The sequence below is a fragment of the Oncorhynchus nerka genome, linkage group LG2 (genome assembly GCF_034236695.1).
Source record: "Oncorhynchus nerka isolate Pitt River linkage group LG2, Oner_Uvic_2.0, whole genome shotgun sequence".
In the NCBI taxonomy this organism is placed as follows: Eukaryota; Metazoa; Chordata; class Actinopteri; order Salmoniformes; family Salmonidae; genus Oncorhynchus; species Oncorhynchus nerka.
Window position 1 is genome coordinate 43769738 of NC_088397.1, and position 23225 is coordinate 43792962.

Sequence of the window (23225 nt, forward strand, 5' to 3'; positions counted from 1 at the left end):
TCTAGGCAACCAGTATGTAAGATAAAAGTGCACATTCACTTCCATAACGTTTGTTCTAGGCAACTAGTATGTAAGATAAAAGTGCACATTCACTTCCATAACGTTTGTTCTAGGCAACCAGTATGTAAGATAAAAGTGCACATTCACTTCCATAACGTTTGTTCTAGGCAACCAGTATGTAAGATAAAAGTGCACATTCACTTCCATAACGTTTGTTCTAGGCAACCAGTATGTAAGATAAAAGTGCACATTCACTTCCATAACGTTTGTTCTAGGCAACCAGTATGTAAGATAAAAGTGCACATTCACTTCCATAACGTTTGTTCTAGGCAACCAGTATGTAAGATAAAAGTGCACATTCACTTCCATAACGTTTGTTCTAGGCAACCAGTATGTAAGATAAAAGTGCACATTCACTTCCATAACGTTTGTTCTAGGCAACCAGTATGTAAGATAAAAGTGCACATTCACTTCCATAACGTTTGTTCTAGGCAACTAGTATGTAAGATAAAAGTGCACAATAATACAGGATACCCTTACAAAAATGCACTGCCGTTAAAATGCAGTAAAACTGTGGTACAATAAAATAATGGTTGTTTTATTAATGGCATGTGGTTGCTTACTGTGTGTGTTGGCTTCTAATGGTAATATTTTGTCTGTGTTAGCCAATTACACGGTTTATTGTGCTGCACATTTTCTTCTGTTCAACTGAATGCAATTTTGATGTTCAATTATGACTAACTACATTTCTTTTCAGGGTTGAACAAATAACACAGACCTATACATTTTATTTCAATATCCTATTACAATTTACCAGGGTTGACAAAACCCCCCCTTTTTTTAATATTATTATTGCACCTGAATTTGACCTTGAAAATATACCTATTATATTTTCTCTTAAAGCTTTTAAGCAATTAACATAATGTGTGCAGTAGTTGTATTTTCATTTCAGTAGCTAAATAAGGAGGTAGGCATATTTCAGTAGCTAAGGAGGTAGGCACTTTTCAGTAGCTAAATAAGGAGGTAGGCACTTTTCAGTAGCTAAATAAGGAGGTAGGCACTTTTCAGTAGCTAAATAAGGAGGTAGGCACTTTTCAGTAGCTAAATAAGGAGGTAGGCACTTTTCAGTAGCTAAATAAGGAGGTAGGCATAACATTTGGATTGGAATCTGTGCCTTGCATGCAGCAATAGATCTCTAATCTGCTAAATGGTGGTCCCTGTTCTCCTGCATTCTTGTTTTACTTTTGTAAGTAAAGCAGTGGTTTGTTGGGGAGAAGAACATCAAGGAAACTGCTGACAGATTTTATAGCTAGCTAACGTTAGCTCTCTGGCTAATCGTCTATGTACATTTACATTTGTACCTGTTGTAGCCATTGGTTGTACCTAGCTAGCTTTTTTTTATATATGTTTAGTTAGTGACAGTAATTGTGTGTATGTGTGTGTGTGAATATTGTCATGTCAACATTTAGTCATGCTAGCTGTGTGTGTGTGGGAGAGAGATGGTTAATGAATACACATATAGGAAACATTGATTGTGTGTGAGACATAAGCTGGCCTAATTCTTGAAACGTGTACCCCCAATGTGGATGTGAAGTTTTTCTTCATTCATCAGGTATTTTTGTGAATTTTGTATTTGACAATACAATACATTTTGCCTATCCCTGCTCCCCTTCAACACTAATTCTAACAATACACCTGTCAACTGCCTATTTCATTTCCTGATTACTTAAAAAAAAACAGGAATCTTCCAGCTTGGAAGGAAGGATGGAGGAGGGAACAAAGGGAAGGAGTACATTAGTTATCCAGTCTGCTGACTGAGAAATGTAAACAGTCAATGTTTTGCTGTCTATCTCTCTGCGTCTGTCTGTCTGACTGCAAGATTGCTGAGGGGCAACATAGTCAATGTACTTGCTATTCTAAGTCTAACTTAGTGAAGACCTTAGGTAATGGTTAATTATGATTAGTCTCAGTTTTTATAGCTCCTGAAACATGTCAATGACCTGATGCGAGGGGAGAATCTCAATTGCATTCACCTCGCTCCTCTGTCCTTCTCATCCAATGGGTTTTGAGAAGGAAGTGAGGGGAGAGGACGCAAAGAGTATGACATTGAGATTCTCCCATGGACTTTACAGCAGTGCTTGGCCACCCACTCAGTTAGCAGTGACCTATTCTGCCACATCCCATGGAAAGGAGTGAGCAGAACCACCCCTTCCTTTGCATCAGGTCTCACTGAGACTGGATTCCCCAAGAGGTACATGCTATTCAGCTGATGAAGCGCAAGAAGAATGTTATGGTGGGTGTAGCGAAATGCTTATGTTCCTAGCTCCGACAGTACAGTACTATCTAGCAATACACAACAATACACACACATCTAAAAGTAAAATAATGGAATTAAGAAATATATAAATATTAGGATGAGCGATGTCGGAGTGGCATTTGACTAAGACACTGTATAATAGAATACAGTATATACATATGAAATTAATAAAGCAATACGCAAACAAGTGTGCAGAATGCAGATAAGAGGAATAGCTTTGCCAATAACACCCATTTCTAACTATGTTTGTGGCAGGAGTGATATGACAAACACAGCTTTTGAAATATATAGTATTGGATTGTCTCTTCACGCATACTTCCATTTTTTGCATTTACCTTTCTTTTCTTAAGACTGCCAAGCTGTTCTCAATTGGGGGAACCTCTTGTCTGAGACAATGTCCGCAGGATTATGGGACGAAGTGTTAATAAAAAGTTATTTTATCAAGCATAACTTTACCATTTAGAGATGAGTAAAATACTGTCATTATCCAACTCCTGTCTAATGTTGATATTCTCTTTTATAAAATGTTTCAGAGTGATGACCAATGAATTAATGACCCACTTCAATATGAAGGGACAGAGGAGCGAACATGCCTTCGCTACCACTCATGTGTGTTCCATTGTAGTTGGTAAGTAAATGTGAGCTGTTAAGACATTTGACATAGACAATAACATTTTTTTGGTAGATTCTCTTAAGAATATTTTACTGTGCATTACTGTTCTGTTGTGTCCTGCATACCCACATTATGCCAATCGTTTATTTTTTATATATTTTTTTATGCTTAGAGAAAGTGTCATGAAAAGCCAGAAAACTCAGGAGGTTGATGTGTTGCAGGCCCTCTGGAAAGTCCTAAAATATGCCCCTGATCGCCATGGTGGAGGAGAATGCAAAGTATGTGTATGACCTCTGTCCTTGCCAACAAAGGGTATATAACAAAGTATTGAGATAAACTTTTGTTATTGACCAAATACTTATTTTCCACCATAATTTGCCAATAAATTCATTAAAAATCCTACAATGTGATTTTCTGGATTTTATTTCCTAATTTTGTCTGTCATAGTTGAAGTGTCCCTATGATGAAAATTACAGGCCTCTCTCATCTTTTTAAGTGGGAGAACTTGCACAATTGGTGGCTGACTAAATACTTTTTTGCCCCACTGTATGTATTTTTTAACTGACAAATAAAATCAACCAATCAATTCAAATTGTGCAGCGGCCAATTGATGAATGGAAAGCGACATCTGTCACAAAACACCAAAACATTTAATGACATTTGGAAAAGGTGGCATCAAAATGTTGACAATCCGATTTCACCCCTAGCTGATCATTGTCTGCATCCGGCTCTGATCATAGTGTAACGAAACAGGCAGGAAGAGTGAGCTTGTCTGTGGTGGTCTGTGGTGAACCCTCAACCTTCTGGCCTGTAGCCTTACATAGAATCGACTGTGCCACAAAAGCATGCTGAAGTGGCGAAGTCAATATCCACGCTTATAAACACAGGGTCGCTACAGTTATTGTTATTTGTGGTCGTAAACATTATTTTGGATTAATTCTATGAAGGGGGAGGGTGTTACAATCATGTGAAAATATTTTTTAACTTGGGGGGGGGGGGGCATTTTGTTTTTATGACACCTTGAGTTGGACCAGCCCCTCCCCGCCAGTAAATTTTGATCTGTCCTTTACTTTATGCAGATGTAAAAATAAAAAATAAAAATGTTGTAGATTTGTTTTTGCCATTGCTTGATCGATTTTAAAAGTAAGAATATGTTGTAGATTTAAACTTTATTGGTGCCTATGGAAACAAATATAAATGTAATGAACAATCTTTTCAATATCCACATTTATGATTTATGACCAGCTAGTCAGCTAGAGATTACAATTATGACCAACTGGTTGTATTGCGGGTCAAAAAAATATGTAATTCTGGTCAGTAAAAATACTTCCTTTTTTCAACTAGTTTGCTACCAGAATAAGACGTCATATAAAGACGTCATACTGACGTTCCGGTCACCTGTCAAACGTGTAATCTACAGCAGCAGTAGTCCCCAGAGTGGGATACTGTATCATACACACACACACAATCCCTCTACAACCTCAGCCCTAGTCAGCGGCCTGTCACGCTGCCAGCTCTGCCGCAAAGCCATAGGAGGGTGATGCAGAGCGTGGACACCTTGGTTACTGGTCCAAATCCCAGTTCCACTTAAAGGGATGCCTGTTTGACTTTATATGAATGTATCTCTGTAGGCAAACAGTTGTGGTCTGTTCTCACCTCCCAGAAGCTGTCTGTGCCATCCTCCTGGCTGGCCGACTCATCGTAGATGCCCGACATGATCCTAGAGGGCTTGAGGAGGTTGTGGGAGTCTGCAGCAGAGTCACGGTCGTCATGCACTGAGGAGAGGAGAGAGAGGATCGTCAATAATAGCAATACAATGGTGATCAGTTGCTTTTATCCAAACTACAAAAAAATATGCAAAGAGGCCATTTCAGAGATTGCGTGTGAGAATTGAAAACCAACTATTTAAGTGGTCGTTGTGAATATAATGTTCCCTTTCTTTCATAATATCATGACATGTTATTCAGATGTAGAAGATGTGAAAGAACTAATGACAGAAGAGCAACAGAAAACAACAGTTTTATTCAGTCACTGTCCTCGCTCAGTCCCTTCAAATGCAGATATACAGTAGGCAAGCTACCAGTTTCAAATACAGGAGGTAGTATTAAGAAAGTGATCAAGTTGCTCATCCTGAGAATGTACACAGACATTGTGCCAAGACAAGGTTGATTTATCTGTTAATAAAGCACCGTTTGTCTGTTAATAAAGGAATCCCTGATGTGGCCCCTTGCATTATGGAGGAGTCAACTGTACCCAGCTAGCACATTTGGTTTCTTGGAAGTTGGAACGTATGTTTTTGGTTTCCCATTGTTTCAGGGAATGAAGCCATACGTTTCCTGACAGGTGGAACTGAATGTTTTTTAAATGTTCTGAAAACGGAAGTGAAAATGTTGCCTGTTCTGGGAACAAAAATGTTTAGGTTGCAGGGAGGTTCTGAGAACATTTTACTGAGGTTCCTTGAAAGTTTTCCTGTGAAGTTTAATTAACATTCTGAGAAAGGAAATTATAGGTTATTTGAAAGTATTAAATATGGTTCAGATAACATTCTTGTTTAAAACGGGAACGTTTTTCATCCAAAAATGAAATACTGCCCCCAGAGTTTCAAGAGGTTAAGTGTTGTTTTAAGCATAATTTAAAGGTCATTTGGAGGTTTTTGAATAACTTCCTTGAAACTTGGCGCCGGAGAAGAAGGCAGACGTTTTACGTGCCCCCAACCGATTGTGTTTTTTTGTTCGTTTATTTGCATTGTTTGTAAGTCATTTGTTTTAATTATTTTGTACATAATGTTGCCGCTTCCGTCTCTTATGACTGAAAATAACTTCTGGACATAAGAACTGTGATTACTCACTACGGACTGGCAGAATCATTTTTTTCCTTTAATGAGTCTGACGAGACCGACGCGAACGATATACTGCTTTCTCGGGAACAGGCCCAGAACCCCGGAATTTGCGTGAAGAAGAGGCAGAGAAAAAGGGGCGGGAGGGCGGGCTGCCTTCTGAGAATTTGTAGGCGATCGAATAAACCCCCACTTCTTTCCATTCTGCTATCAAACTTGCAATGTTCTGAGAATAAAATAGATGACCTACGCGGAAGATTAAACTACCAACGGGACATTCAAAACTGTAATATCATATGCTTCACAGAGTCGTGGATGAACGACAACACTATTAACATACAGTTAGCTGGTTACAAGCTTCACCGGCAGGAGAGGTCAGCGGCGTCTGGTAAGACAAGGGCGACAGACTATGTATTTTTGTAAATAACAGCTGGTGCATGATATCTAAGGAAATCTCACACTATTGCTCGCCTGAGGTAGAGTATCTCATGATAAGCTAAAGACCACACTATCTACCTAGAGAGTTTTCATCTGTATTTTTAGTAGCTGTTTACATACCACCACAGTAAGAGGCTGGTACTGAGATAGCTTTGAATGAGCTGTATTCCGCCATAAGCAAACAAGAAAACGCTCACCCAAATGCAGTGGTCTTAGTAGCTGAGGACTTTAACGCAGGGAAACTTAAATCCGTTTTACCAAATTTCTATCAGCATGTTAAATATGCAACCAGAGGAAAAAGAACTCTGGACCACCTATACTCCACACACAGAGATGCATACAAATCTGACCATAATTCTATCCTCCTGATTCCTGCATACAAGCAAAAATTAAAGCAGGAAGCACCAGTGACTCGATCAATTAAAAAGTGGACAGGTGAAACAGATGCTAAGCTAAAGGACTGTTTTGCTAGCACAGACTGGAATATGTTCCGAGATTCCTCCGAAGGCATTGAGGAGCACATCACATCAGTCATTGGCTTCATCAATAAGTGCATCGAGGCCATTGAAGACAGTCGTGAAAAGAGCACAACAAAACCTATTCCCCCTCAGGAGACATCTACATCTACAATATTGAGAGCATCACCGCCTGGTATGGCAACTGCTCGGCCACCGACCGCAAGGCACTACAGAGGGTAGTGCGTACGGCCCAGTACATCACCGGGGCCAAGATTTCTGCCATCCAGGACCTCTATGCCAGGCGGTGACAGAGGAAGGCCCTAAAAATTGTCAAGGACTCCAGCCACCCCAGTCATAGACTGTTCTCTCTGCTACCGCACAGCAAGCGGTACTGGAGCGCCACGTCTAGGTCCAAGAGGCTTCTAAACAGCTTCTACCCCCAAGCCATAAGACTTCTGAACACTTAACCAAACCCCCCCCCACACACACACTTTTACACCGCTGCTACTCTCTGTTGTGATCATCTATGCATTGACACTTTAATAACTCTACCTACATGTACATATTACCTCTTCTAACCGGTGCCCCCGCACATTAACTCTGTAACGGTACCCCCCTGTATATAGTCTCGCTATTGTTATTTTACTGCTGCTCTTTAAATACTTCTTACTTTTATTTCTTATTCTAATCTATATATTTTTTTATACTGCATTGTTGGTTAGGGGCTCGTAAGTAAGCATTTCACTGTAAGGTCTACCTGGTGTATTCGGCACATGTGACTAATACAATTTGATTTGATTTGAATGTTTCAATAAGACTTTTAATAACACTGCTGGCTTAGTTTGGGCTGTTTTGAACACCAAGCACAGATAGTACACATGGGAATTCATTTGCTTAGGCATTAACCATGCCACCTCATGCCAACACATTTATTTTTTTATTGTGGCAGTACCTATGATCTTTTGTTCTCTATCCATGGAATTAGTACACTGTGTCACCAGGATGGAGCTTGCTTGCCATGTTTATTTTATGCATACAAAGTTGTTCATTTGATTCTATTCAGACCCCATTTCAAAAGGAATCAATCACTCATTTAGATCCAGTGTGGCCAATTAGTGTGCACGGCCAACACACCTGAACGCACTTAATAAGATTAAGGAGAGAGAGTTTTATTGATGCTGAGAACGGAATGTACAGTGGCAAGAAAAAGTATGTGAACCCTTTGGAAATACCTGGATTTCTAAATAAATTGCTGAATATCTAAGTAACTGTCCTGCACCATTCCCAGACAGTTGTGGGAAGGTTGTACGCAAAATAACCATAGGACAACCACGCTCCCACCAAGCTATAAAAAACCTATCGTTCTCAGAACATTATGTGCTAACTGGGTAATTAATAACATAATTGCATGCTGTCCACTCAATTTTTATCAGATTAAGGAGTCTGTTACTGTATGTCTGTCTGTATCCCTCTCTGTCTGTCTGCCTGCCTGTCTGTCTGTGTCTATCCGTCTGTCTGTCTGTCTGCCTGCCTGCCTGCCTGCCTATCTGTCCACAAGCCGCGTCAAGAGAGTTTTAGGGGTCACGGTCTGTCTGTCTGCATGTCTGATTCGCAACACTCTCAGTCTGTCTGCCAGGCAGGTAGCCTAGCGGTTAAGAGTGTTGGGCCAGTAACCAAAAGGTTGCTGGTTCTAGAGCCAGCTAGATACTGTTCCTGTTTCTCAAAACCTTAATAAAAACACCTCAGGAATAATTAGCTTCAGAACAAAATAAGTTATTATTGAACAGCAGTGCCTCTACTATTAACATAGTGCTTAGTAGAAAGGCTAACATGCTAGTAGGGAAAATGCTTTCCACTAATGAGAGACATTGCTGTTGAGGTCTAGAGGCCACAGGGTTGCTGGTTGGTTCAAGTCCTTAATCAAGGCAAATCTCATATTCTGTAATGTTTATGGCAGTAGAGCCTACAACTTACAGATTGTACTCCAAGAGCAACAGGATGTTTCTTTCACAACCGAGTCACTGTGGATTGGAACAAAGATCTGTAGCTCTGTATGGCTTCCAACACTTAATAGTTTCATGCTGTCACACCCTGATCTGTTTCACCGGTCTTGTGATTGTCTCCAACCCCCACCAGGTGTCTCCCATTACCTCATGTGTATTTATACCTGCGTTTTCTGTTTGTCTGTTGCCAGTGTGTCTTGTCCCGTCAAGTCGTACCAGCGTGTTTCCGCGTTACCTGTGCTCGGGTTTTCGGTTTTCCTAGTCTTCCCAGTTCTGACCTTTCTGCCTGTCCTGACCCTGATCCTGCCTGTCCTGATCCTGCCTGTCCTGATCCTGCCTGCCGTCCTGTACCTGCCTGACTCGGATTTGGATTTGTACTCCTTGCCTGCCTTGACCTACCTTTTGCCTGCCCCTTGTACTGTAATAAACTCTGAGACTCGTACTATCCACCTCCTGTGTCTGCATCTGGGTCTTAGCCGTGATACATACCTCCATCAGACCTCACAAGCCTTCCTTTCTGTCAATGGATCTTTGTTGATTTCTGATACATTGGATTAGACCGTTCTCTTTCTCAGGCAGATCCCCTCCTATCCAAGAGCCTCACAGCGCTAACACCAATCCTGGCTAGGGGAGTGTCCATGAGAGACAGTCAGGCATACAGTAAAGAAGCCACAGCATTGTCTCTCTATTGCCCTGCAGTGGGCAATAACACATCTTCAGCCCTGTATATATAAAAACTATTCCATTCCTGAGGACTGAGGCTCAGCAACGCTGTGAGAGAGAGACATGTTGAAAACAATAAGAGGGCTCCCACTTTAGTGTGGGGGTCAGGGGGAGGAGGATTCACTACATGTGTATTTGGGTCACCCAGCAGTCCTAAACCAATGGGTGGAAGAATATTTTTGGTAATTGGAGAAGGAAAATGAGCGAGAGAAAGAGTGATAAATACTCAAATTCTGTTTCTCCCCAGAGAAAACATGAGCAGAACGGCTTTGGCTGAAAAAGGGGCTTTGACTGCATGGGAAAGTGTGCGAGTTGGATGTGCACTACAGTTGTTTAATCCATCAAACCACAAGAGGAGGATTTTGTTCTAATGTAGGACAGCCTTCTCTAGGAACAAGGCTAGATGGTAGGACACACACACACACACACACATATCCAGTGTGGCCAATTAGTGTGCACGGCCAACACACCTGAACGCACTTAATAAGATTAAGGAGAGAGAGCTTTTCAACAGACAGCACATTTCTAAATTCTGTCTGTCATAAACCATTGTAATATGTACAGAAATCAACATTTGAAATCAACTAAAACTGAAGTACATTAGGGCCTACTAGTCTTTTGTACAAAATAACACGTAGTCCACCTATACTGTTACGCACAAAAAGAAAAGCAGTAAAAACCCATTCATTCTGATTCGTCAAATTCACCATCGAAAGGCACACGAAGTTCTCGTCTCCTCCTCTACATCCCCCTGCAACACCACGAAGAAGATCACAACCCATTTCATTAATACTCGTAAACTAAGCACACCATGCACCTCCATCTCTCCATCTCCACACACACAACCAAATATACACACACAGACATTTCAACCTCAAACACACCAGCCCATCAACCGACTGCATTAACCAGAGTGAGAAACCACTCTAGGCTGTAGCCAAGACAAATGAATGCACCCAAAATTATGGAGAATGCAGGCAGCCTCCCTCCCTCCCTCCACTCCGTCATAGCAACAAAAGCCTTACCCCCATTCCCATCAGTAAGGCGAGATGTGACGGCTAGCTACAGATACAGCTCTGAGGCACGTGGGCGCCACTTCTCTCTCTCCTCTCGCCCCCTTTGTTTTTGTTCAGCTCAGAGCCCCATTTTCTCAGAGAGCTGAGCAAGCATTATCACACCACAAACAGGCAACCGACGTAGACACTGTCTTATCCAAGAGCACAGACACTTCTGGCCAGGCAATGTGTTGAGTGGAAGTGTGTCAGTGTTTCAGGGTATGGTTGTATGAATGTGTGTGTGTGTGTGTGTGTGTGTGTGTGTGTGTGTGTGTGTGTGTGTGTGTGAGAGCGTGTGAGTGTGAGTTTCTCAATAATTGGGGGATAATCCTCTGGTGTTTTGCTTGAATGGTTCAGACAGAGAGGGAGGGTAAAGAGACAGAGGGGGAGAGGGAGGCAGAAGGAGGGATGAGGAGAAGAGAGGGGGGGGTGTTTATGGCCGGGATATACTAACCATGGCATCATGAGGGCACAGGGTCGCAGTGATTGGTAGGACCTGAGACAGTTAGGGTTAAGGAGGTGGGAGAGACAGGGAAAATGGAGGTAGAGAAATATAGTGCGAAGAAGAGAGCCTCAGATGCATAGTGGAGATGTAGGGTGACATCATGGTTAGGGGAGAGAGTGAGACGCAGTGAGGAGTGAACAGAGAAGCAGACATACAGATAGATGAAGGAGTGAGGGCACTATAAAACCACTGCACTGGAAAGTCCTGGAGTAGAAGGAGGAGAGGAAGGAGGTAAAGTAGGAGAGGTGATGAAAGAGAAAGAGAGAGAGAGTACAGGTGTGGCCTTATCCGACAGGTAATAGAGGGAATTGATACTACACAAAAGGTTGACGCCACTTAAATAAAAGAGAGCTGCAATATGCCATGCAGACAGAAAGCCAATAATAAAACCCTGATTTGAATATTCATGAGCCCAAGAAAGCAACTCGGTGCTGTGATAAGACAGCAATAAATGAGTGATAATCAGCAGCCAGGAAAAGCTATCAGGACATTCCAGAAAGAAAGAAAGGGTACCATGACGATGCTGTTATAACAGCTGATAGGCCTGTGTAATATGTCATTCCTGTGAATGTGACCAGTTATGCTTTGCTGTGTAGACCCAGTGGCCAGAGAGTAGAAGAGGAGAGGGGATCGTGAGACTCACCCTGGCCTGATGCTTGAACATCACTGGGTAGAGCGCCAGACAGAGTGATGCTGAGCAAGGCAGGGCAGGACAGGAGAAGGAGTGTGAAGAAAGGGGGATGGAGGAAGAGGGTAAGGACATCGGAGGATAGAGGAGAGAGGGGGAAGATGGGGGAGAACGAGGGCAGTGTGGGAATATCAGGGGTCCATAGCAACAGTTCCCAGCCAGCCACAGTGAAATCCCACTGCAGGACAGGTCCTCTGCACCTCAGAACCCACAGCAGCACAGCAGCTATTCATCATAAACACTTAATATGCTGCCTTAACATCTCTCTGACTGCAGCACTGAGACACCAGAGGACAGGTAGAGGAAATATTCAGGAAACAACACTTCCCAATACTGATAACTGCAAATTGATATCAATAAAAGGTATCTTGGGGCTTTTAAAGTCCAAATGTAATCTTATTCTGTTCAAAAAGCTATTTTCCAAACAACAAGCAGGATCAACACGACTCATATTCTTCAGGCCAGTGGTTAGTGCGCTGTATTCCACCTCCTGAAGAGCTACTCTGAATGGCTGTAAACCGTCATCTGTAGAAAAGGCTTTCGTCCATTCCTGACACATTGGACTAGTTCATATGGCGACTGCATTAGCCAGTTCATATCGCGTTATAACAACTTATAACATACCATTAACAGTAATACATTCCAAGGTAATGGAAAAACAAAAAGGCATCATAATATAAAACATTTCTCCTCAGGGTAAGAAATGAGAGAGACACATGCCGTCATTCACTTATGTCACTTTGTAAACAACATCAAAAAATAGCTTTGTCAGTACCTGATGACTTTGTCCAAATCTGTAACAGGATACAGTACTCAAAGACCAAAGCATATGTGTGAAAGGTTGCTGACAGCTTCTAAAACAGTGTCAGTGGAATATTATTACACTAACAACCACAAGATGTTTTCAGTCTGACAGAGGAGGCAAGGAAGCGATTTCAAATAGGCCTACCTAATGCACCCAATGGGAGTGCAAGTGTAGGTCTTGTGGGCTCAATTACCCTCAGCCAAAGAAAAGGCATGCATACACACACACACACACTTTCTGTGTCTTCCTCTAGTCCCCAACTATTGCTGCCCCTGTTGCATCGCAAATCCCACTACAGTAGGATCTTGGCAACGTTGGGCATATCCGTGAAAAAATAGTTACCGTTTTAAAGTACATTTTTTGTAGTTTTACACATTTTGCAATGGGACAGAGAGAAAATGTTGCAATTTTATAACAAATGTCATGCAATTCTACTCATTTTGCCATTGGGCAAAGGTCTTTTTTTCTCCAGTTTTACAGCAAATGTTGTGCTATTTTGTCAAGGGGTGGAGAGACTATTTTTTTCAGTTTTGAAGCTAACTTTCTGAAATTCTACATATTTTGCCATGACTTAGGCCATGTTAATGATATCTGAGTGAGAGTGACTAAAATCAATGGGGGCCCCCTGGAGGTCAGGGCCCCTTGGCACATGCCCTTTGTGACCGGTTGGTATTCGGCCATGATGACTCCTAGTTTAGATAACTGGCTAGACTAATTTATCAGTGACTGTTAGTGACTGCCATAACAAGAGAAAAATTGCTGATGCCCAACTTGCACCTTGTATATTCTACTATTCTAACTCTCCATAATAAGTTGGGGCCCTAGGCGACCACTTATGTCACTTATACCTGGAACCGGCCCTGCAGGAGACGCTGCGTCCTGCTGCTCTCATCAGATTCCTGCTCATTAGAGACAGAAGATATCATCAATTATTCAGCCATACTGTGTAAACAGATAGGAGCGATGACCAACCCTATGTACCTGGAGGCCTCAGCCAGGGCCCTTCAATTCCAACTCATCCCATATAATTTACCATACAGTACAAACACACTGACAGACTGAATCATTACCCATAGGCTACACACACTGCCAGACTGAATCATTACCCATAGGCTACACACACTGCCAGACTGAATCAGGAGGGATGCTATCTATTCAAATCATTTCTGGGGTTCTGAGGATATTCTAAACCGGCAGATTTGCTCGCAGATGGCCCTACCCATGATACTAGAGTATAAACTCAGATAGAATGGTAAAGTCCATCACTATGAGCCAGCTGAGTGTATGGGTTAGTCTTTACCAGCTTTAGTTCCATTGTTCCACTCACTTTTCTATGCAATGTCTTCCACTCTGAATACTGTAGCAGAGAGACATCCAAGGAGACAACAAAACTCCCGATGCAGTGTGTGAAGACAATACCCAGCATATTTCACTCCCTCTTTAAACCTAAACACTTCATCTACACTGAGTGTACCAAACATTAGGAACACCTTCCTAACACCCTCTGAATGGCACACACACACAATCTATGTCTCAATTGTTTCAAGGCTTAAAAATCATTATTTAGCCTGTCTCCTCCCCTTCATCTACGCTGAATGAAGTGGATTGAACAAGTCATATCAATAAGGGATCATAGCTTTCACCTGGATTCACCTGGTCCGTCTATGACATGGAAAGGCACAGGTGTTCTTAATGTTTTGTATACCCAGTGTATAATCCTCATATTTACCTCTGACACCTCCTTGTGACATACACCGCCTCCCTCTCTCTCTGAAACTTAATATCAAGTCCAGCCTGCCCTCAGAAACCGATCAGACACTAACTAACCGGACCACACCTTCCTACAACAAAACACGGCCATTAAAATGCCCTGGCACGCTCGGGTCTCTACCAACAATGACAGGATACCCTGACCCGTCCCTCCCTGGGAGACTATGCTGATGCTCTGCACACCCCACTTCACTCCCCAGCTGAACAGAGCTGAAATGGCCTAGCTCTCTCTGGCCACACCATCAATGTCCAATTGAGGTGCATGAAGATGGCGGCCCCCATGCACTAAACACAAATTCTTCGTTGTGCTAATTTCGCCTTCTGTTACTCTTTTTTCTATGGTCATTAGTAGAGTATACATTATCCGGTGACTCTGGGATGCTGGCCTTCTAGGCAGAGTTGCAAAGAAAAAGCCATATCTCAGAGTGGCCAATAAAAATAAAAGATTAAGATGGGCAAAAGAACACAGACACTGGACAGAGGAACTCTGCCTTGAAGGCCAGCATCCCAGAGTCTGGTGTTTTGCAGGTTGAGACAGGTGTTTTGTGGGTACTATTTAATGAAGCTTCCAGTTGAGGACTTGTGAGGCGTCTGTGTCTCAAACTTGACACTCTAATGTACTTGTCCTCTTGCTCAGTTGTGCACCGGGGCCTCCCACTCCTCTTTCTATTCTGGTTAGAGACAGTTTGCGCTTTTCTGTTGTACGAGATCTTCAGTTTCTTGGCAATTTCTCGCATGGAAAAGCCTTCATTTCTCAGAACAATAATGGATTAACGAGTTTCAGAAGAAAGGTCTTTGTTTCTGGCCATTTCGAGACTGTAATCGAACCCACCAATGCTGACGCTCCAGATACTCAACTAGTCTAAAAGAGACAAAGATTGGAAAGCAGCTGCGGTCATCCCCCTCTTCAAAGGGGGGGGAACACTCTTGACCCAAACTGCTACAGACCTATATCTATCCTACCCTGCCTTTCTAAGGTCTTCGAAAGCCAAGTCAACAAACAGATTACCAACCATTTCGAATCCCACCATACCTTCTCCGCTATGCAATCTGGTTTCAGAGCTGGTCATGGGTGCACCTCAGCCATGCTCAAGGTCCTAAACGATATCTTAACCACCATCGATAAGAAACAATACCGTGCAGCCATATACATTGACCTGGCCAAGCTTTTCGACTCTGTCAATCACCACATCCTCATCGGCAGACTCGATAGCCTTGTTTCTCAAATGATGGCCTCGCCTGGTTCACCAACTACTTCTCTGATAGAGTTCAGTGTGTCAAATCGGAGGGCCTGTTGTCCGGGCCTCTGGCAGACTCTATGGGGGTGCCACAGGGTTCAATTCCTGGACCGACTCTCTTCTCTGTATACATCATTGATGTCACTCTTGCTGCTGGTGAGTCTGCGTAGAGGTAGATTTTATACCTGCATTGTTTGCTGTTTGGGGTTTTAGGCTGGGTTTCTGTACAGCACTTTGAGATATCAGCTGATGTACGAAGGGCTATATAAATAAATTTGATTTGATTTGATTTGATTTGGATCAGAGACAACACCATTCTGTATACTTCTGGCCCTTCTTTGGACACTATGTTAACAACCCTCCAGACGAGTTTCAATGCCATACAACTCTCCTTCCGTGGCCTCCAATTGCTCTTAAATACAAGTAAAACTAAATGCATGCTCTTCAACCGATCGCTGCCTGCACCTGCCCGCCCGTCCAACATCACTACTCTGGACGGTTCTGACTTAGAATACGTGGACAACTACAAATACCTAGGTGTCTGGTTAGACTGTAAACTCTCCTTCCAGACTCACATCAAACTCCAAATCTCCAATCCAAAGTTAAACCTAGAATTGGCTTCCTATTTCGCAAGAAAGCATCGTTCACTCATGCTGCCAAACATAACCTTGTAAAAACTGACCATCCTACCGATCCTCGACTTCGGCGATGTCATTTACAAAATAGCCTCCAATACCCTACTCAATAAATTGGATGCAGTCCATCAAAGTGCCATCCTTTTTGTCAACAAAGCCCCATATACTACCCACCACTGCAACCTGTACGCTCTCATTGGCTGGCCCTCACTTCATACTCGTCGATAAACCCACTGGCTCAAGGTCATCTACAAGACCCTGCTAGGTAAAGTCCCCCCTTATCTCAGCTCGCTGGTCACCATTTCAGCACCCACCTGTAGCACGCACTCTAGCAGGTATATCTCTCTGGTCACCCCCAAAACCGAACTACAAAGATCTCTGCAACTGGAAACACTTATCTCCCTCACTAGCTTTAAGCACCAGCTGTCAGAGCAGCTCACAGATTACTGCACCTGTACATAGCCCATCTATAATTTAGCCCAAACAACTACCTCTCCCCCTACTGTATTTATTTATTTTGCTCCTTTGCACCCCATTATTTCTCTCCACCTTGCACATTCTTCCACTGCAAATCTACCATTCCAGCGTTTTACTTGCTATATTGTATTTACTTCCATGGACTTTTTTTTGCCTTTATCTCCCTTATCTCACCTCATTTTCTCACATTGTATATAGACTTATTTTTCTACTGTATTAGACTGTATGTTTGTTTTACTCCATGTGTAACTCTGTGTTGTTGTATGTGGCGTACTGCTTTACTTTATCTTGGCCAGGTCGCAATTGTAAATGAGAACTTGTTCTCAACTTGCCTACCTGGTTAAATAAAGGTTAAATAAAATAAAAAAAATAATAAATAAAGGCCAGTTTTATTGCTTCTTTAAATCAAGGGTTTACTAATGATCAATTAGCCTTTTAAAATTATAAACTTGGATTAGCTAACACAACGTGCCATTGGAACACAGGAGTGATGGTTGCTGATAATGGGCCTCTGTAAGCCTATGTAGATATTTCATTAAAAAATACATCATTTCCAGCTACAATATTCATTTACATCATTAACAATGTCTACACTATTTCTGATACATTTTATGTTATTTTAAAAATTGCTTTTCTTTCAAAAAACAAGGACATTTCTAAGTGACCTCAAACTTTTGAACAGTAGTGTATGTGGTAGTTCGACTATTAACATAATGCAAGAGAACAATGTAGATTGTAGAAAGAGAGGAGAGCACCAAAGTAGCACACAATGTCAGATAAGGCCTAATGTGTTTTTTTGCCTCTCCAATGTCAGTTGATCATGGGCCTTTTGCAGAGGACACTCCATTGTCTGTCTTATTGTTTTAAAATCTTAATTTCCTTTTTTTCTCCCCAATCCCCATTCCATTTGAATGTGACTTCTTGGCATAGCTATAGCCTACTCTTTCACGATCAACCATCAAATTAATCTATAGGCCTAATGGATTTCTATCTCAGAAAGTTGTTTGAATCCGAATTGACATTTCAGTCAACTTCTGCAATAAAAGCAGATCACATTCTTCATTTCACCTGTCACATTATTTTACATTAGGAGGCTTACCTTAGTTTCACAGAAAAGTTGAGCCAGTCAAGTGTTTGTTTCTAAATAGCTCAATGGAAGAAAGCCGGGAGGAGGTGAGTCCAGCTGTGTGTTGACAGGGGTCGCATTTTAGATTGAAAGTTAACCGTGTGTTTTTGCTTCAATAGAGTGATCAGGGGCGTGCAACTGTAGTTTTCCGTCACCGAAAAAACATTAGTGCAATACATTTGGCAGAAAATTGCTTCATTTTCATCTTATCATATTTTCATTCTTATCCCAGAGACTGCTCCAAGACACCGCCAATGGAGAAGACGTATTCAGAGTGGACTTTTAATCTGACTCTCAGGAGACGTGCATACCATCTACCGCTTCTGAGTATATTACTTGTTAATGTTCAGTATCTGGACAATAAAGTAGAAGAGCTCAGTGCGAGGATCTCCTTCCAGAAAGACATCAGGGACTGTGATATACTCCGTTTCACAGAATCATGGCTCTCTCCGGATATACTGTCCCCTTCCATACATCCAGCTGGGTTCTCTGGGAAAATGAAAGGCTCAGGTGTGTTTCATGATTAACTACTCATGGTGTGATTGTGGTAATGTACAGGAACTCAAGTCCTTTTGTTCAACTGACCTAGAATACCTCTCAATCAAATGCTGACCGCATTATCTCCTAAGAGAATTCTCTTCGGTCATCATCGTGACAGCCTCTCAGGGATCTACACTGGACTTTGTGCTAACTGGAAACCGCACATCCTGAGGCTGCATATATTTTAGCTGGGGACTTTAATTAGTCAAATCTTAGGAAAGTTTTATTAACACATTGCCTGCGCAACAAGAACTCTCAACCATTGCAACTCCCCCTTCCGGGACAGCTTACAAGGCCCTCCCTCTCCCTCCCGCCCTCCCTTTGGCAAATCAGATCATACCTCCATCCTGTTTGCGCTTTCCTGTACTCCATATCTCCCTCTCCCTCTCCCTCCCTCCCTTTGGCAAATCAGATCATACCTCCAACCTGTTCATGCTTTCCTGTACTCCATGTTCACCCATGACTGCGTGGCCATGCACATCTCCAACTCAATCATCAAGTTCCCAGACGACACAACAGTGGTAGGCCTGATTACCAGTGATGATGAGACAGCCTACAGGAAGGAGGTGAGGGCCCTGGTGTAGTGGTGCCATGGAAATAACCTCTCCCTCGACGTCAACAAAACAAAGGAGCTGATAGTGGACTTCACGTGAAGAGCTTCAAGTTCTTCGGCGTACACATCACTGACAAACTGAAATGGTCCACCCACACAGACAGTATGGTGAAGAAGGTGCAACAGCGCCTCATCAACCTCAGGAGGCTGAAGAAATGTATCTTGGCCCCTAAGACCATCACAAACTTTTACAGATGCACCATTGAGAGCATCCTGTCAGGCTGTATCACCACCTGCTATGGCAACATCACTATCTGTAACCGCATGCCTCTCCAGAGGGTGGTGCGGTCTTCCCAACGCATCACCGGGGGCACACTGCCTGCCCTCCAGGACATCTACAGCACCCGGTATCACAGAAAGGTCAAGAAGATCATCAAGGACCTCAGCCACTGCCTGTTCACCCCGCTACCATCTAGAAGGTGAGGTCAGTACAGGTGCATCAAAGCTGGGACGGAGAGACTGAAAGAAGCTGTTTATCTCAAGGTCATCAGACTGTTAAATAGTCACCACTAGCTGGCATCCACCCAGTACCCTGTCCTGAACTTCAGTCACTAGTCGGCTACCACCCTGTTACTCTACCCTGCGCCTTAGAGGCTGCTGCCCTATGTACATTGTCATGGAACACTGGTCACTTTAATAATGTTTACACACTGTTGTACCCACTTCATATGTATATAATGTATTCTAGTCAATACCTATCCTATTTAACTATTGCTGTACATACTGTTCTTCAAATATACTACATATTCTATCCATATACTGTCAATGTTGTCTATACATCCCATATATATATTTATACTCTGAACTTCGACATTGATCATCCTAATATTTCTATATTTCTTAATTACATTATTTAACTGTTTTAATTAGTGTGTATTGTTGTATTGTTAGATATTACTGCACTGTTGGAGCTAGGAACACAAGCATGTCGCTACACCCGCAATAACATCTGCCAAAAATGTGTATGTAACCAATAACATTTGATTTGATTTGAGAACATTAAGAAAACTTTAAGAAAAACACAAAAAAACATTAGTAACGTATAAAGAATGCCCGTGCGTAATCGTATACCATATACAATCGTATGTTCAGCGATGGGATGATGAGTCATTCCAGACATTGCCCAATCCTCGTGGATAGTGCTAAAACAATGACGTCATATCTGAATTTTGCCATCTTGATATACGTTCACCATTGATAAGAGTAAAAGCGTGAGTCACACTCCAGGTGACTGCACAGTTGACTAACAGGGAAGAAAACAGCAAACAGAGCTGCTCCTGACAGATTTCTCCCCGGGATGGGAATGCTTTAGCCTCGAACCAACCATCCTGATCTCGCAGGCTTACATTCTGTTTTGCTACATAGATACAGTCTGGCCACGACCAGATTCAATCACTGAGGTGTAATATTAACTGGAGACTGCGTCCAATATGTCCGACCGTTGTTTTCAAGGTTATCTACTCACATTTGCATACGCGATTCATGGACCGTCTATATCCGGGCTGCATCCGGTTTATACGGATCAACATCACATGCACACTAGCCCTCAGTGCACACAGGGAGCCGTGTGAGCAGCGACGACGTCATGACATCATCCAAAAACATGGCAGACTTTGGATGAATATGTAATGTTAATATCTTCAACTGTGATTGACGGAAAAACAATCAGCCTCAGCGACAATTGGATTTTTTAATTTTTTAAATCGGACTTCTCTATGTGGCCGTCTACTGAAATTGTCGTTTTGGGCCGGGCGTCAGTTAAACTGCAGTACCGAAGCAAAACAATGGGAGCCGTGCTTCTAGACTGGATCCATGGTCCCTTGGATTCAAACCGTTTGAGCCCCTCCCTTCGAAACAGAATGTAAGCTAAACAGATTGTGAGATCAGGATGTTTGGTACGAGGCTAGTGCTTGGCCAACACCCAAAAACTAAAGATGGGCACTGGAAGTAACACTGGAAATAATGAGAGAGAGAGAGAGAGAGAGAGAGGGGACACCTGGTGTTGTGAAAGGGCAGAGGGGCTCAGTGATTCAATAAGGCCATGAGAGAAAAGGACAAGAGCATAACAAAGTGCAGTAAATCCATAAAACAACCATACACACTTCGCTATTGTGGTGACATCATAGGTACATACAATTATGACATCTATTTGCCCTAGCAACACGTGTGTATCTAAGGTATCCGAGAACAACACCCTCTACCACCCATACACCCAGGAGGATTTCAAGAGCGCAAGCAGTTCAAGTTAAACAAGTGTACCCTTTTTTTTTTGGAGATATATATATATATTTTTTTTTTTGATAGACGGATTGATAAATCAACATGTTATCCAAAGGCACAGCGTCCTGTTTGAATGTCTGCAGTGATCTTAATACATAATTCAGTGGAGGAGCATTGCTCACATACTCAACAAATCATAACACAGGTTGTTAGTGGCACCTTAGTTGGGGTGGACAGGCTCGTGGTAAATGGCTAGAGTGGAATCAGTGGAAAGGTATGAAAAACACCAAACACATGGTTTGATGTCATTCCCATTTGCGCTGTTCCAGTCATTATTATGAGCCGTTCTCCCCTCAGCAGCCTCCACTGAATCGTAAGCACAGGAGTTCTCTAAAGAACTCTGATTTTTCTAACATTCTACATGACGTGTACGTAGACTAGGTTATTAAAACTGTAAATATTTCAGAAAGTATATATTGATCTATATTGTGTATTTTAAAGTAACATAACAGTACTGTACCTGGTCACTCTTGTCTGTGTGAGCTGGCTAAGTCCTTGTGAGCAACACTCGGAACGATCTGTGTCCAAGCTTGCGAGATGTGTCACTCGAGACGGACAGTGTTAGAGGCTAGAGGCAACTAGCACAGCTATGCACCTGAAGGAGACGACACACCCTGTTGTCTAAGCACCCCCGCAACACACACACACACACACACACACACACATACACACCGACTGAACTTTGACACATCCTCATGAAGACCGGCAAGGCCATCAATAATTAGCCAGCTGCCAGTGAGGGCACTCCCTCCCTGTCTGTCTGACACATTCCTAGGAAGTCTCAAGGAGAACCGTTGTCATGGAGAGGGAAAAGGACAGGAGAGAAAATGGACAGGAGAAAAAGAGGCAGGAGGGGAGAAAGGGGCAGCAGAGAAAGAGGGATGCAGGAATGTAAGGAAGGTCATAGAGAGAGAGGATGGCAGGAGAGAGGGGCCAGGAGAGAGAGAGAGGTAGGTTGGAGAGATCGAGGGCACGAGAGAAAGAGGTAAACAGAAAAGAGAGGAAGGAAATAAGGGGCTGAAGGAAGGAAATAGGCAATAAACCTTTATGACAAAATCCGGACGTGCGTATAGGTACAGAAGAGTCCTGTTAGGTGTGTTGTCTGGCAGGAAACAGCAGCGGATCAGATCAAAGCTGACGTGGCGATCTAAGGACACATTACAATTGGCAGGAGGGTTGTGTGTGTTTATCGAATACGGGGTACGGAATCACTCCCACCCATCAAAAAGCTTGCCTTAGAGCAGAGCATATAATGTATAAGCAACAGCAGCAGCCTCATTTCATAGACTCAGTCTGCTTTCAACGCACACCTCCCTCCCTTTCTGCCAGCACTTTGGGGAATGATTGAGAGAATGTGTAGCTAGACTGACTCAGATTGAGAGGGGATCAAACTAATTCTCCTACACTTCAAACACAAAGGCTTCTCTCTCCTGCTGGCTACTGCACAAGACTGACCTCAATCTTTTCTTTCTGTTGGATGTGGAAATGATGTGCACATCCCAAATTCCCACACTGGGTGCTGGGCCAAGAGTAAATAGTGATGAATAAAGAAAGAAAGTTTGAACACGGTAAATGACGCTCATATGACGAAAGACTTAAAGCCACCTGATGAAGGCCATTCGAGCTGAAACATTGTCTGTGTATTGTGGTGCAGTTGAATCAAAGCACCTGGGAGCAGCATATAATATACGATACCAACTGCATGCTTTTTATTTACTTATTTTTGTTTTTATTCTCGACCCATGACCTCCCCATCAGCTCGCATGTATCCGGACTGTAATTCCCTGAACATAGTGGGAGTAGCACCAACAGACACGAGGGCAGGTCTGGTGAGGTGCCTGCTGTAAAATATTTCTGTGTTAATTGCTTCTGTTTCCCTCTGATGCTCTAATCAAATCTTATTTTGTCACATTGTAAAAAAAAAAAAAAAAAAAATAGGTGTAGACTAACAGGGAAATGCTTACTTACCGGCCCTTCTCAACAATGCAGAGAGAAAGAAAATGGAGAAATAATAAAAAGTAATATAATAAAATAAAAACGTCATAATAAATACACAATGCGTAACGATAACTTGGCTATATACACGGGGTACCAGTAGCGAATCG

The 23225-nt window shown here is 42.5% G+C and overlaps 1 protein-coding gene and 1 long non-coding RNA gene across 6 annotated transcripts in view; one reads left to right on the forward strand and one right to left on the reverse strand.

Annotated features, from left to right (window-relative positions):
• Window positions 1-23225, reverse strand: part of LOC115135659 (protein kinase C and casein kinase substrate in neurons protein 1-like) — a 58666-nt gene that overhangs the window by 18919 nt on the left and 16522 nt on the right. For 3 of the 5 annotated variants that reach the window (XM_029670572.2, XM_065026547.1, XM_065026548.1), the window contains exon 2: window positions 4587-4705. In XM_029670572.2, coding sequence (XP_029526432.1) covers window positions 4587-4646 — 60 coding nt within the window. In that variant the 5' untranslated portion in view covers window positions 4647-4705. Of the gene's footprint in view, window positions 1-4586; window positions 4706-9154; window positions 9363-21580; window positions 21883-23225 lie in introns of those variants that run through there. The other 2 variants (XM_029670580.2, XM_029670564.2) reach the window with 2 other exon arrangements.
• Window positions 728-3514, forward strand: LOC115135681 (uncharacterized). Its single transcript, XR_003864517.2, has 3 exons — window positions 728-2293; window positions 2851-2945; window positions 3103-3514. It is a non-coding gene; the product is annotated as an uncharacterized LOC115135681 (long non-coding RNA).